This window comes from Oncorhynchus kisutch, linkage group LG12 (genome assembly GCF_002021735.2).
Source record: "Oncorhynchus kisutch isolate 150728-3 linkage group LG12, Okis_V2, whole genome shotgun sequence".
Classification (NCBI taxonomy): Eukaryota; Metazoa; Chordata; class Actinopteri; order Salmoniformes; family Salmonidae; genus Oncorhynchus; species Oncorhynchus kisutch.
Genome location: NC_034185.2, coordinates 51,856,978 through 51,871,368, shown reverse-complemented (window position 1 = coordinate 51,871,368; position 14,391 = coordinate 51,856,978). Strand labels below are relative to the sequence as shown.

The 14,391-nt window shown below is 44.5% G+C and overlaps 1 protein-coding gene across 1 annotated transcript; it reads right to left on the bottom strand.

The window, feature by feature from the left end:
• LOC109901196 (uncharacterized) lies at positions 1–13,981 on the bottom strand. Its single transcript, XM_020497249.2, has 7 exons — positions 13,445–13,981; positions 12,921–13,051; positions 12,562–12,738; positions 8,730–8,894; positions 4,368–4,479; positions 3,213–3,340; positions 1–1,108 (listed from the first exon to the last, which is right to left on the bottom strand). The coding sequence occupies exons 1-7, from the start codon at positions 13,725–13,727 to the stop codon at positions 182–184; spliced, it is 1,923 nt and encodes a 640-aa protein (XP_020352838.2). The 5' UTR covers positions 13,728–13,981; the 3' UTR covers positions 1–181.
• Between the last annotated feature and the right edge of the window lie 410 nt (positions 13,982–14,391).

Here is a 14,391-nt window from a genome sequence, read left to right as displayed (position 1 = left end):
GTGGCTTAACACGTTTATCAAACCAAACATTGAAACACCATTATACAAAGTAAAAACCCAAACCAGTCCATGCATCAATACCGGTATATAGTCAAATATGATATACAGCCTGGCCCTACTTTAATATTTCAGCTAAAGAATATTTCCCAGATATTCTCTGTGTATGTCTCAAGCCACACTGCTACGATTTCTCCTCGTTGTGAACACTCCTATGTCTGATAAGGTTACTCAGGCGGGAGAAGCTCTTATAACACAGTTTGCACTTGAAGGGCCTCTCATTGGTGTGAACGGTCTGGTGCTGCTTGACATATTTCACCTTAGCAAAGCGCCTCCCACACGTGGGGCAGGCGTACGGCTTGTCAGCGTCTGTCCTAACGCTCGGCCTCCCACGTTGTGACCCAATGACACCAGAGGAGGTAGAAGCAGGAGTCACCCTCAGGTGGTTGGTCTTTGAGCTCCCTCCTTGACCTCTAGTCATTGTTTGGGTGTTGTTGGGATTGTGTGCTGTGTTATAGTCTAGGTACCTCTCATGGTGAACGCCCATCCTGACCCTGTCTGTATTGGTGGGGTAACCCTGAGGTAACTGAGGAAGGCTAGACCCAGGCTTTCTATGAACCCAGTCACCAGGCATTAAACAAGATCCTGAAGGAGAAGACAGACTTCCTGTTAGACTCATACCAGGGGGGTCTCCCACCACTCTGTGTGAAGGCTGAAGCCCAGGGTGACCTGCTCTGTTCATCATGGTGTTTGTATCATAGGAACAGGAGGGTCTATCTCTATCAGCCTCAGGCCCTGCTTCATCTCTGCACTGAGACTGTGAAGAGAAGGGTCTGGGCTGCAGACTGGATCCCTGACTGGAGCCTCTGTCTCTCTGATGACCACCAGGACTGAGGTTGTTCAGTCCCCCTGTCCACTGGTTGTGCCCTGTGTAGTGGGGGTGGAGTGTCTGCCCCTCACGGTTTGGTCCTGGTTCTGACTCGGAAAGGAAGAGCGACGGCTCCTGATCCAGAGTTCTGATCTGGGGCCAGGGTTTGTGACCAGCCGCTTCAGAGGTCCAATCTCTCTCGCCACCAACACCGGATATCAGCAGGTCCTCATGGACTGCAGACTGTAAACACAAATTGAACAGAAGAGCAAATAAAGGTTTATTTCAGAAACTCTTTGCTGTACACACAAACATGACATGATATTATAAAATGTTAACCACAATTAAGCCCATCTTTAACACTGTGATTCAAGCACCTAACAATATGGAGCCATTGGAGTTTTTAAAAAAAAGTTACATGTCCAAATGTGTTGATTCGACTGACATAAGGGAAACTCAGTCCCTGCAATGATAAAAAAAAATAACGAAGTCAATCATACAGTCAATTTTGTATTTAATTTCAACAAAATGGTCATACACTCATAACGTGAAGTACATTACTTTTATTGCACAAAACTATACATGTGATGAGTAGAATAACTTCACTATATTTACTTTTCCGTAAATCTGGTACACATCGCTTTGACGCAATTCATTTTAGAATACTTTGGAAAAGGTTCAGCATTAATAATAATGTATTACATTTCTATAGCACTTTTCATAGAATCTCAAAGCGCTTCGAGCAAAAAAACAACCACGTAATATATCATGACGGGTCAACCAATAGCGGCCAAGTCTTTAAAAGCGGCATCCTCCGAAGATGGAGAGGGTCAGTTCATGGCTTGATCAGAGAGAGCTGGTCAGAGAATGGTGTCTGCTGATGATCTCGTAAAAGGTAAGCCTTTCTCCTCATCCACTCTGTAACACCCACTTGGCTGTTGCTTCAGCAGCTCTGAGCGCCAGAATGCGCACCACACACAGTTCAGAATAGTAGCCAGTCGCCCTCTTTACGAAACCCTCTGCTTCAACACTGCTGGATTCCTTTGTCTCCCATTCCTCTCACGCTTCAGGCGACGACTCAAATTATGTTCTCAAAGGTTCTGGAATTGGCAACCAGGTGAAACCAAAAGGATTGTAATGTTTCCAGATGCATTTTTTCAAACAAAAGCTGGCTAAGCCTAAAAGTGTTAACCTGTCAGTCGATCTGCAAATCCTTGGCTCAAAAGTGCTTGACATTTGCAATAAAAAACATGATGTTATCAAAAACAAGAGTTGATAAACTAAATATTAAAAACACAAAAATAACTAAATATGTACAGATTTACACATTGCTTCATGTCAAATAAACCTGAATTAAGGCACTATCATCTCATTATAAAACACCAGCATCAAACAGGACAGGGTTGTCACTTTTCATTAGTGAATAATTTTTACAGACACCATCACACCAACCATCCCCATATCATCTACTCTGCCACCTCATCATTCTTTCCTCAGTTCACCTCATCCAGTTTCCTACTACATCCTAAACCAACAGAACTAACTACAAACTAACTAGTACTACATTACATGTCACTATACTCTATACATGGGCTGTGTGCATTTTCTTCTGGTGTATCCTGAGGTAGCTCCTCTCTGAGAACCTCTTCCCGCAGTGTGTACAGGCGAATGGCCTCTCTCCCGTGTGGACCTTCAGGTGCATCTTCAGCTGGTGCTGGTGGGAGAACCTCTTCTCACACTGGGGGCAATTGAAGGGTTTCTCCCCTGTGTGGACCCTTTGGTGCCTCTTCAGGTTGAACAAGTGTGAAAAACTGGCCCGGCACAGTTGGCAGCCAAACGGTTTCTCCCCTGTGTGAATCTCCACCTGTTTGGGGAAACTGAAGGGTTTCCCACAGATTCCATCTCTACTACTGTAATTTGTCAATGGGCTTGTGTAGCAATTTAGTGTTGAGGCACTGGCATTGTCTGAGGTCTGGTTTAACATTAGGAGAGTGTGAGGAGGACGGCCAGGGAGTGTCTGTGTTGTCCCAGGGTCCATGTTCCAGTTGATAGATCCTATAGAAGGCAGGCTGAAGGCAGCACCTGTTATGGGGTTAACCTGAGGTGCCATCAGTGTCTCTGAATCACAACTATAGGAGCAAGACGGAGCATCGCTAGCCGAGTCTGTGTCTGTTCTCTCCTGCCGCTTACGGACACCTCCAAATCTACGCCTCGCCCTGGTCTCAGCCAGTCTGTTGTCATGGAGATTAAGTTTGGATGTTGTTTTGTGTTCAACTGTCTGTTTCTGGTTGTGGTTAACAGGGTTGTTCACCAGCCCAGAGTTGAGGACGCTGTCCCATCCACTGACCTCCACTATGTCGCCTCTGGTCCTGGCCTGCTCAGTGATGTCGTCCCCTGGGCCCTTGGCTGCACCAGTCTGGGTCTGGGAATCCAAGATGGTCGGCCAGTCTCCTCTGTTAGCCTCCAGCCAACCACCTGAAGGAAGAGGTTAGAAAATAGACTTTACAAACATGGCAGAGAGAACTCTACATATGGAGTTTGAGTCAATTACCTGGTCAAGTTCACACATTATGTAGAATAAAAAACATGAGCTGCAGCACACCCAGAAAACATATTTTGAGTGGAGGTGCTGACTAACGGCGAATAAACAATATATAAAAAAAATATTTTAAAAAGGCGCATTACTATTCCCATTGAAGATATATTCCTATATGTAGGATATACACTGGCCAGTTTATTAGGTACACCCATTTAGTACCGGGTTGGACCCACCTTTTCCTCCAGAACAGATACGCTGTGGCGTACAAACATTGCTTAATTGGCATCAAGGGACCTAACGTGCCAGGAAAACGTTCCCTACCCCACTACACCACCACGTACAATTGACACCAGGCGGTATGGGGCCCTGGTTTCATGCTGCCTACGCCAAATCCTGACGCAACAGGAACCGGGATTCGGCGGACCAGCCAATGTTTTTTCACTCCTCAATTGTCCAGTGTAGGTGATCGCATGCCCACTGGAGCCGTTTCTTGTTTTTAGCTGATATGAGTGGAACCTGGTGTGGTAATCTGCTGTAATAGCCTATCCATGACAAGAACCGACAGTTGTGCGTTCCGAGATGCCATTCTGCACAGCACTATTGTGCTGCAGCATTTTTTGCCTTCTAGCTTGCACGATTCTTGACGTTCTCTCTCGACAATCCGTTTTTTTCACCCACAGGACTACCACATTCTCAGTAAACCCTAGACAATGTTGTGCATGACAAGCCCAGGAGGCCGGCCGTTTCTGAGATACTGGAACCGGCGCACCTGGCCTGACAATCATACCACACTTAAGTCACTCATTTTTCCCATTCTAACGTTCAATCAAACCGTAACTGAATGCCTCGGTGCCTGTCTACCTGCTTTATATAGCAGGCCACGGTCACGTGAATCACTTTCTGTAGGAGCAAACCATTTTGTGAATGGAGTGGTTTACCTAATAAACTGCATGTCTCCCTTACCTTGCTCCCCCATCTTTAGTCCACTCAGCAGGTTAATGCCCTCTGGTCCGTCCTCTATCGTCTCCTCTTTGACCAACAGCAGATCAGGCTTCCCATTCTCCATGTCTACTGACTGTAAGAGATACAGAGTGAGAGGATGTTGGATCAAGAAATCTGATATGAGCACCCTGCTATGGGGCATCTTCTGATTGGGCAATGAGGGATTGTTACGAGTATTGTGTAAACATGTTAGTTGATTTGATTACTTGACACTTGAATTGTTTGATCATTCAAAGGCATGGTCCCACACTTAAGACAAAATTGATCAAGAGCAGGGCCGTATCCACAAACCATCTCAGAAAAGGTCTTAGGAGTTCTGTTAAAACCTGTTTTAAGACAACAACAACAGAAAACATCTCAGAGTAGGTTTTAGGATGATGTTAAGACACTGCCCAGACAAACTCTGAGCCAGGAGTAAAATAAACTCAGAAAGGTTTCTCAGCTTGTAATCACGACAGTTTGAGTTACTGCAAAGGAAAGATAGTGATGATGCTTATTGACATTGGTTATTCCCCATCATTTGAAACAATCGTGATGAGGCATCGCCAGTTTCGAACTCTATAGCAAGCTTCAGAAAACCACGGTGAATGTGACTGTACATCAAATGTTGCAAATGTAAAATGTTTGGTATAATTTCCGGCTGACGCGATCACTTTGCCTTCTCTTAATTGTCGTGACATAACTATCGTTAATGTGATGACTGTTATTCATTGAATCAAGTAACTGTTTAATTGTTACTCAATTAAATTAATGTAACCATTAACTCATTAGGAATTTGGGGCACCACGGGAAAAGTTGTTTAACGAGTTACTATCTCCCGACTTAAACTCTAAAGATATCAATATATCAATAACAGCCGTTTATCAATCATTACCTCATCAGTCTCATTTTGAATGTCACTGTAACGAGTGCGCTGAGAGTCGGGAAGAAAGTTCAGGGAGTGAGTGATTTAATAAATAAACGCAACTAAATACAAAACAAGAAACACAAAGAATGCACAGACATGACACTGGAACAGAAACAAAAACACCTTGGTAAGGAACCAAAGGGAATGACATCAGGGAGTCAGGGAGGTGATGGAGTACAGTTGAGTCTGAAGGTCCACGTAACGATGGTGACAGGTGTGCGCCATAACGATCAGCCTGGTGACCTAGAGGCCGGAGAGGGAGCACACGTGACAGTACCCCCTCCCCGATGCGTGGTTTCTGCCGCAGGACGCCAACCAATATGACGATCCCGGGGATCAGGAGCGGACCGGTCACCTCTGCTGAGGCACGGGAAACCTGTCAATCCAGCTGAGACGCAGGAGCATGGCGACCTAGAGCGCAGGAGAGAAAGCATACCTGACGGTACCCCCTCCCCAGAGCGTTTGGCTCCAGCCGCAGAACACCAAGCCAAGGGACAACCAGTGATCAGGAGCGAACCAGTCACCCCTGCTGATGCGCGGGTACCTGCCGCTGGCTGGGTCGCGGGAACCCGACAGACCGGCTGAAGCAGGGGAGCCCGGCGAGGAGGCTGGGGAGCCCGGCGAGCCGGCTGAGGAGCCCGGCGAACCGGCTGAGGAGCCCGTAGCGGCACCCGGACCCAACATCATTCCACCTGACACAAAAAACACTCCCTGATGCTTCCCTTAGGTGAGGCATTTTTATGTAACGAGTGCGCTGAGAATCGGGAAGCAAGTTCAGGGAGTGAGTGTTTTAATAAATAAACGCAACTAAATACAAAACAAGAAACACAAAAACACCTGGGTAAGGAACCAAAGGGAGTGACACATATAGGGAAGGTAATCAGGGAGGTGATGGAGTCTAGGTGAGTCAGAAGATGCGCAGGTGCGCATAATGATGGTGGCAGGTGTGCGCCATAACGAGCAGCCTGGTGACCTAGAGGCCGGAGAAGGAGCACGTGACAGTCGCATACTCCTTGATATCTGCAAGAACCCTAACCTTATTGATGAATCAGCAATATACAAATTGGCTTAATTATTTATTTACTAACTAAATAATAACACATACATAAACAAACACACACATATAGGTTATTGATTACTAGCGTAATACAATGAAAACAGGTCCCTAGTGGACTAACAAAAGCATGACCGTTTGGGAGAGTCGACGGGAGGGTCAACTATCATTGTTACATTTGGAAGATATGCCCACGGAAATACGAATACTTAGCACCCTGACTACCGCTCATTCAGATTAGAAATGCAATATATTTACGCATAGCTGTCCTTGATCATCGTCTATCTCTGTTGAACTCGATGGGTCCTATGGTGAAGTTGTCGAGGGATGTAAGACTCTGGTTTGTCCACCATAGGTCACAATGTCCTTTGTAGAGCTTATCTGGTAGTGGAGTGGTTGTTAGGCAGATACTTCAGATGTACCAATGATCGTCTGAGATGGGGTTTCTTACTTCCAACCTTGTCTTTAGTCAAAGTTCTAGGACCACCTTTACATGCACAGCTGCAGATTGTGAATGTTTCTGGTCGCGTAGTGGAGGTTATCTTCTCATCTTGTGTTGAGGTTGAGAGTTTCTAACTATTTCAACATGTGGACCACGGTCTCACGTCTTTTGGTCTCAATGGTTGATTATTGAGGGTTCAGCTCCTGACCACTTTACACGCCAGTAGTAACCCGTCAATGTTCTGGTCTCAACATTTTCAGCCATGTAGCCACCGCTCCACGCTGTCTGGTCTGGTAGTTTCAACCATTCGTAACGTCCGACTCACCATCCGTCTACTTGGTCTCAAGGTTGATTATTCAAGGTCAGGCTCCCGACCACTTTACACGCCAGCAACAACCCGGCATAATGTACATTTTGTTACCAAGGCTTTTATCCTCGGGTAAAAAGTGGGCGTTCCATCACGCAGACACAATGTCTGTGCTCACTTGGATGTGCTGACTGACAGGGCACAAGTTTTTTTGAAAACAATTCTCATTTAGAAGGCTAAAATCACATTGCTATCTTCACAAGTATTCTCATATTTAATCATATATTTTATAAACATTTAGATGTAAAGTTGATACAGAATGCTTACACTTTCAGATTTACTGTTACTTTGTTATACCATCCTTAATGACATCCTAAAATAATAAACAATATGATTATTCTTTAGACCCCCCAACCCGACCATTCTTATCTTATGATTATTGTTCCAAAGTTCACTCTTTGGCCATTAGAGCTTTTGGCAGCAAAGGTCTTCTGTGGACAAAGGCCTTTCTTTGGTGGATACTGAAAGCCAGAGAGGGAAAGTTCCCTCCTGCTTAAATATATGACACAGTGTTAAGGTGTCAAGACTGGCACAGCCCCCCTTCCACTCTTCTGTGGGAGAGAGGGGGTCTGGCTATATTCAAACATTTGCCTAGCTGATGGGTCCTTTAATCCACTGTCAGGAGAGTCATGACATAATTCTTACTTAATATGTTGGCATGAATAAACTTTGCAACACATCTCCTTTGCATACAGTTGATCAGGCTGTTGATTGATTGATTTGTGGAATGTTGTCTCACTCCTCTTCAAGGTTCTGGAACAAAACAGTCCAAAACGGAGAGGTGCCGGATCCTGTTCCTCAAATTAAGCACCGGTTTTAGAATATTGACAAGTTCCAGTTGGGATACAAGTGCGCTCTGATCATCTCAATTCTTATTTTGTCCAAAAAAGTGTCAGTCTCGAGTGATTGACAGTATCAAACACAAGAGCTCCCTCCATTAAAGGCTCAGGCATATTTTTGAGCAGCTTGATGTTAAACTCCAAAGGGATAACTTGAAATAACAATGTAGGTAATTAAATCATCTTTAGGCATATCATGTGAAATAGGCCCTGTGAAATCATTGTCAAATGCACAAGAGACACTGTTGCATGTAAGTCTAGATCATGTATGGATTGATCATATAGAAAAATCAACAACTCTAAATCAATTGCCTGTCTATGGAGCAGGAACCCTTGACTCACTGCCTTTTCCTATTATCAAGACACCTGCTGATAACGCTTAACTGGTTAGGACATCTCATGAGGTGTCCTAAATCTTTGTCGGCTAGGTGGGATTCATATGACTGGAGAGGTTTCATGCATAGCTTTTATTTTTACCCATAAGAGTAAAATGTCTCTTAGCACGTACAACCAATTTTCTACACAGAGACACTTTATGGATACAGGCTCAACAAATAGTCTCAGAGTGGTGCTGATCCAGGATTAGTCTACATAATCTTATTCATTACGATCTAAAAGTTCAAACTGATCCTAGATCGGCACTCCTGCTCTGAGAGGCTTTGTGGATACAGGCCCTGAACTAATACCATTCAGACAGTAGTTCAGTGGGCTCACCTCAGTTAGACTGTGTGTGGTCCTGTGCTGCTCAGCTAGTTCCGCTGTGGGTTCAGGAGGAGGTGTAGTCTGGTTGTCCTCCATGACCATGGTCCTCTCAGGGTTCCCCAGACCCTCCTCATACCCCTCGACCTTCACCAGCAGCACCTCTGGATCCTCCTCATCCTGGAAGAGACAAGTGATGCAGATTAACCAGACATATACTCCCTCCGAGGTGTATCATACGAAGCCAGCTAGATCTACTCAGGGTTTTCGAAAGCTAACCAGCTTCACATTCCAGCTCAGGCTTCATCAGTACCACGACTGTGGATATTGCGCATCCATCCATCTGCGCGCCGCTAACTCTAAGCAGGCTTGTAAGTGCACGTGAATGTCGCTCATGGCTAGTCGAACACCAAACTCTTCATTGAGACAATGCGAAAACATCAATCCATGGGAAAGTCGGTGTGGCACATTTTGATTTTATGCCAAAATCAAAATGAAGGAAAATGTTATCTTGCAAATCCAGCACGATATGGTGTGAAATGTGGATTTTAGAAGTGCCGTTGTCATTTAATTACTTGCCGTTAATGCAGTCTTTTTTCCCACTCCTATCAAGAAATATTTTTAATGTCATAATAATAATTGTATTTTTCAAACAGAAGGTTTTACTGTGCTGTAAAGTTTCAAATGCATTCTGTCATTACTAAATAATGTGGCAGGTATTTTAACAGGTTACACTTTTTTTAACACGCAAAAAAACATTTGATTTAATAAAAATATTTAAATCCTCTTACTCAAATGAAGGGGTGATGATGCAGTCTTTGCGAGAGGGAGATAATCTGATTGAATTTGTTCTCAACTCGCAGCTCAGACACTTCATTCAGGATAAATGGAGCTAGCCCCGAGTTAGCCTGCCCGGAAGCAGGTTAGTTCTGAAGGATTTGTTGCCATAGAAATGTACCTGACTAAAAGGTGACTGGTTATCCCGAGTTGAACTCAGAGTTGATCAAAGTTACCTCACTAACTCCTCAAACCTGATTCGTAGGATACCCCTCAGGTACGTACACATGGATAATAAACACACGTTCAACATGGAGTGTTTACCCATCCCCACTACATGAGTCCTATACTGTAGTTACAGAATGACTTCATTGTTGTTAAACCCATCATGGTGGACGTAAATAAGATGTGGCTTAAAGGCAATTGTCTTGGTTGTCTGTAGCGTATGCCTGCCCATATCATAACCCCACTGTCACCATGGGGCACTCTGTTCACAACGTTGACATCAACAAACCACTCGCCCACACAACGCCATACAAGTGGTCTGCGGTTGTGAGGCCGGTTGTACGTACTGCCAAATTCTCTAAACCGACGTTGGTAGAGAAATGAACATTCAGTTCTCTGGCAACAGGGCTGGTGGACATTCCTGCAGTCAGCATGCCAATTGCATGCTCCCTCAACTTGAGACATCTGTGGCATTGTGTTGTGTAACCAAACTCCACATTTTAGAGTGGCCTTTTATTGTCCCCAGCACAAGGTTCACCAGTGTAAGGATCCTGCTGTTTAATCAGCTTCTTGATATGCCACAACTGTCAGGTGTATGGATTATCTTGAAAAAAAGGAGGAATGGTCACTAAGAGAGATGTGCACAACATTTTAGAGAAAAAGCTTTTTGTGGATATTGGAACATTTATGGAATCTTTTATTTCAGCTCATGAAACATGGGACCAACACTTTACATGTTGTGTTTATATTTCTGTTCAGTGTGTGTATATATATATATATATATCTCAATTATTGTGGAACGAACAGCGGACTGAAGATGGGACGGTCGGGCATTCGTGTGGTTGAGTCCCTTTCTGCTGTAACATGCTCTTAACAAGGCAATGACACTTTGTAGCTCATTGCTGAAACAAGCAACATGTTCGATTACGCCATCATTGACTTGAATGGGGTTGTATTATGCCATCATTGACTTGAATGGGGACGCCTGTTCTATTAATTCTATTTCTATGCAGAACATGCAGTCAGGAGCAAAGGAGAGGAGAAAAAGTGTGCCGTAGTGTAGGTATATTTAGTAAGTGTATATTGGTTATAAAGCGCTGTCAGGTGTATGCAGAATAGGGTGAGATCAGATGTGATGTATACTAAAGAGAGTCTCAATGAAAGTCTTAGAATGAAAAGTCCCATTTTGTGTTTATTAAATATAAACCAGTTTTAAATACACCATATGAAAACCACACATACACACGTCTCAACTAGAAATCTGCATGAACTGCATTCATTTTCTCATTAAAAGTGTCTTGGGGAAAAAATTAAGGAGTTGAATGGAAGTAATGAAACAGGCATTTGTGAACATCATATGGCCTATGCAGTACAAACACTATGTAAGAGACTCATTAGGCTTATATATGCCTTATATATCACACGTGTTGATGCAATGTTATACCCATGAATATTCAACACTGAAATCTGTTACTCTCATAATTCCAAATGCATCTGTGGATCTTTTCTGCAGACAACAATGAAAATTAACCTTGATCTTTAAAGAAAGACTCAGCGTTATGAAGTTGCCACAAGCAGCACTGCAGAAATTGCAATGAGCGTGATGCAAGACATTGCTCTCACAGTCACGGAGTATCTGTGCATGTACACGGATTCGCTTCACACTGCTACGTGGTACGTACAGTACCAAAACCGCAGAGAAGTTAAGCCTCACATTTAGCTGTTGCACAAATTGACCCACTACACGTTGTTTCCTTTGTGCATGTACGTCTATCGAGTGGAATGGTTTCTTTCTATGTTATTGAGTGGCATGGTTTTTCTTTTGGTGTATCCTCAGGTAGCTCCTCTCTGAGAACCTCTTCCCACAGTGATTACAGGCAAACGGCCTCTCTCCCGTGTGGACCTTCAGGTGCATCTTCAGTTGGTGTTGGTGGGAGAACCTCTTTTCACACTGGGGGCAGCTGTAGGGTTTCTCCCCTGTGTGGACCCTTTGGTGCCTCTTCAGGTTGCCAGCCTGGGCGAAGCACATGTGACACTGGGTACAGCTAAATGGTTTCTCCCCTGTGTGGACCCTCTGGTGGATCTCCAACTTCTGGGTGCAGCTGAAGCCTTTCTTACAGAACATGCAGAGGAACCGTTTCTCTTTACTATTGCCTGATGTGGCCCCCCCTCCCTGAGCCTGGGCTGTAGCCCTGTCGTTTGAGTTCAATACCTGATCGAAAAGGACATGGCCATGTGAATCAGAAGGAGCAATCGACATAGACACTGGGTCGCGATCCCTGAGTTTGTGTAAAGGGGAGTGGGTTGCGACATTTAGATTTGTCTCTAAGCTTTCCCTGTAGTCTAAGAAGTCATTGGTGCTGCCCTGTGAGTGTCCTTCTCCTAAGTGAGTCTCGTCTGCATTCCATGTCAGAGGAGCATCACCCTCCACTTTCACAGTCACCTCATCTATGACTATAACCTCCCCTTTCTTATCTAGGCACCCGTCAGAGTATACACTATTACTGCGCCGGTTCCAGTCCCCTCTAAACAGATCAGTCTGTGTCTCTAAACCCAAGGATATGTTGCCAGGGTCCATCTCCGTAGTGTAAGAACAAGATGGATCATCAACACCAGTGTCTAACGCATCAACATCACCATCCCCACGGGAATGAACAGGCCTCTGGCTCTGGTGTAATACCGATAAGTACTCTGAGCCGGGAGCAGGGGGACAGCCCAGTCTCCCAAGCCCCAGTCTCTCTGGGTCTGACCTACGGTCAGATCCTGTGTGTAAGAGCATTTGTGTTACAGTTAAAGTCTCGGTGTCTGTCTCTGACTTGAGGACGGCGTTCGGCGTTCCACTGACCTCCGTGACGCTGTATCGGGTTCTGGGCTGCGCAGCGGTGGTGATGGTGGGATCCTCTGTGGCTACAGGGGGCACTCCAGCCGCTCCAGTCTGGATGTCTCTGCTGTGCCGTGGGTCCTCCTCTCCTTCAGACCTCTCCAGCTTGACCCCAGGACCTACAGCCTCTGCATCTGCAGACTGACACAAGAAGAGGTTATTACTGGTACATGAGTTGAATAGGATAAATGGCATAGTGAAGTCTCACAGGCAGATAAATGAGGATGTACATGTTAGCAAGTGAATAGCTGAGGGGAGCCTTTCTGAAATAAACTGGCCACATTTGATGTACTGTAATTTTGATGTAATAGTATTACACTAACCTCGATCACGATAACGTGCTGGGTTGAGGTTCCACTCCCCTCATCAACAGTGATTGGCTGGTCATCTCTCCATGTATTGTGTCCCGCTGGCTTCACAAAGCTCCTGTGGCCTCCAGTGAGATGTCCTTCACCTGAGAGAGTGATTGGGGGAAAGAGGTGGTTAGGTTAACTACTGTCAACGCTCAACGCTATAACGCACTATTGACAGTTTTGACACTAGAATTGTTAAGAATGTAAGGTAACACTAAGCATAACTTCTTGATATACTATTTATAGGTGGATTGACTGTTTACATGCTTCATATGGTTTTCAATTAATAGGAAATGCAGTAGATCAAGAATCTGGTTAGAAAATGAGTGTCTTTCTGCAAGTTAGGTAAGTAATCAGTGGAATTATTGCATACTATACAGAAACTGACCAAGACCCAATTCTGGTTAACCTGTTGTTAACGCATCTAAAGTCACACATGTGCAGATGTGAACGGGGCGACAGGCCCCGCAGCCTGGACCTTCAGAAAAATGTACCTCTTGCCATTCCTCTGTATCGGTCGAGGATCTTGACACTACTGGGACGACTGGCGAGGACGCGCTCTCGCGTTGTCCTCTCTGCGCGCTCCCGTGCCACCTTCATTTCCAGTAGCTGTAGTTTCCTCCTCAATGTCCTGTTTTCTTTCTGGCTTTGAGTTATTTCTAAACGAAACACTGCATAGTCGTCGTCTACGAGTTTACAGACCTCTGCCACTGCTGCATTCGCTAACACCTCCATAATGGAGGCGATTTGAGTGTGAAAAACCATACAGTTAGCCATTGTTAGCTAACGTTAGCAGCTAGCTAACGTTAGTCACCTAAATAACAGATCTATCAACCAAGTCCTGTCCCCAACGCGAATTAAAAACTACCTGGGGTAAGTATGTGATGCTATGCAGTTAAATTAGTCAAATGTAGATTTCCACGCTGTTAATAAACGTCTAAATAACAACAAAAACTCTAAAGTGGAAATTGTTCTTGGTCACTTCTGTTTACACTTCTTCTTCAGTGGTTTGTAAATCGCGTTTGACAACCAACTTTAGTGATGCATTACCGCCACCTACTGGACTGTGGACCAGAGATGGAGAAAATCTAAAATTGAACTCTACAAAATTAAACCATTCCCCCTATCGGAATACATCATTAAATACAATATCACCTAAAGGTTTTCTTAACAATTCAATTAAACTTGGCTGTTCAATACCATTATTCCTTGATACTAATAACAAACTGTCCCTTTCCCTCCCATATTCCTGGCACTATAATATAATGTGTTACACTGTCTCCATCTCCTGTCATTGATCACACTTCCCAGTCAGATGTTTCCCTAATTTCAAAGTGCTGTTAAGCCTTGTGTGTCCGAGTTCCATCTTCCTCCCTTCTCTCTCGGACCTCCCCCACATTTTCCTGGATCTTTTACAGGTGTCTTCCTTTTCCCTCCCTGT

Bases quoted from the DNA above. Each gene is read 5' to 3' on its own strand.
- LOC109901196 (XM_020497249.2), bottom strand. From the start codon at position 13,727: ATGGCTAACTGTATGGTTTTTCACACTCAAATCGCCTCCATTATGGAG. The intron at 4,480-8,729 runs GTGAGCCCACTG...TATCTCTTACAG, and splicing joins CCACACACAGTCTAACTGAG to TCAGTAGACATGGAGAATGG. The intron at 3,341-4,367 runs GTAAGGGAGACA...CTCTTCCTTCAG, and splicing joins ACTAAAGATGGGGGAGCAAG to GTGGTTGGCTGGAGGCTAAC.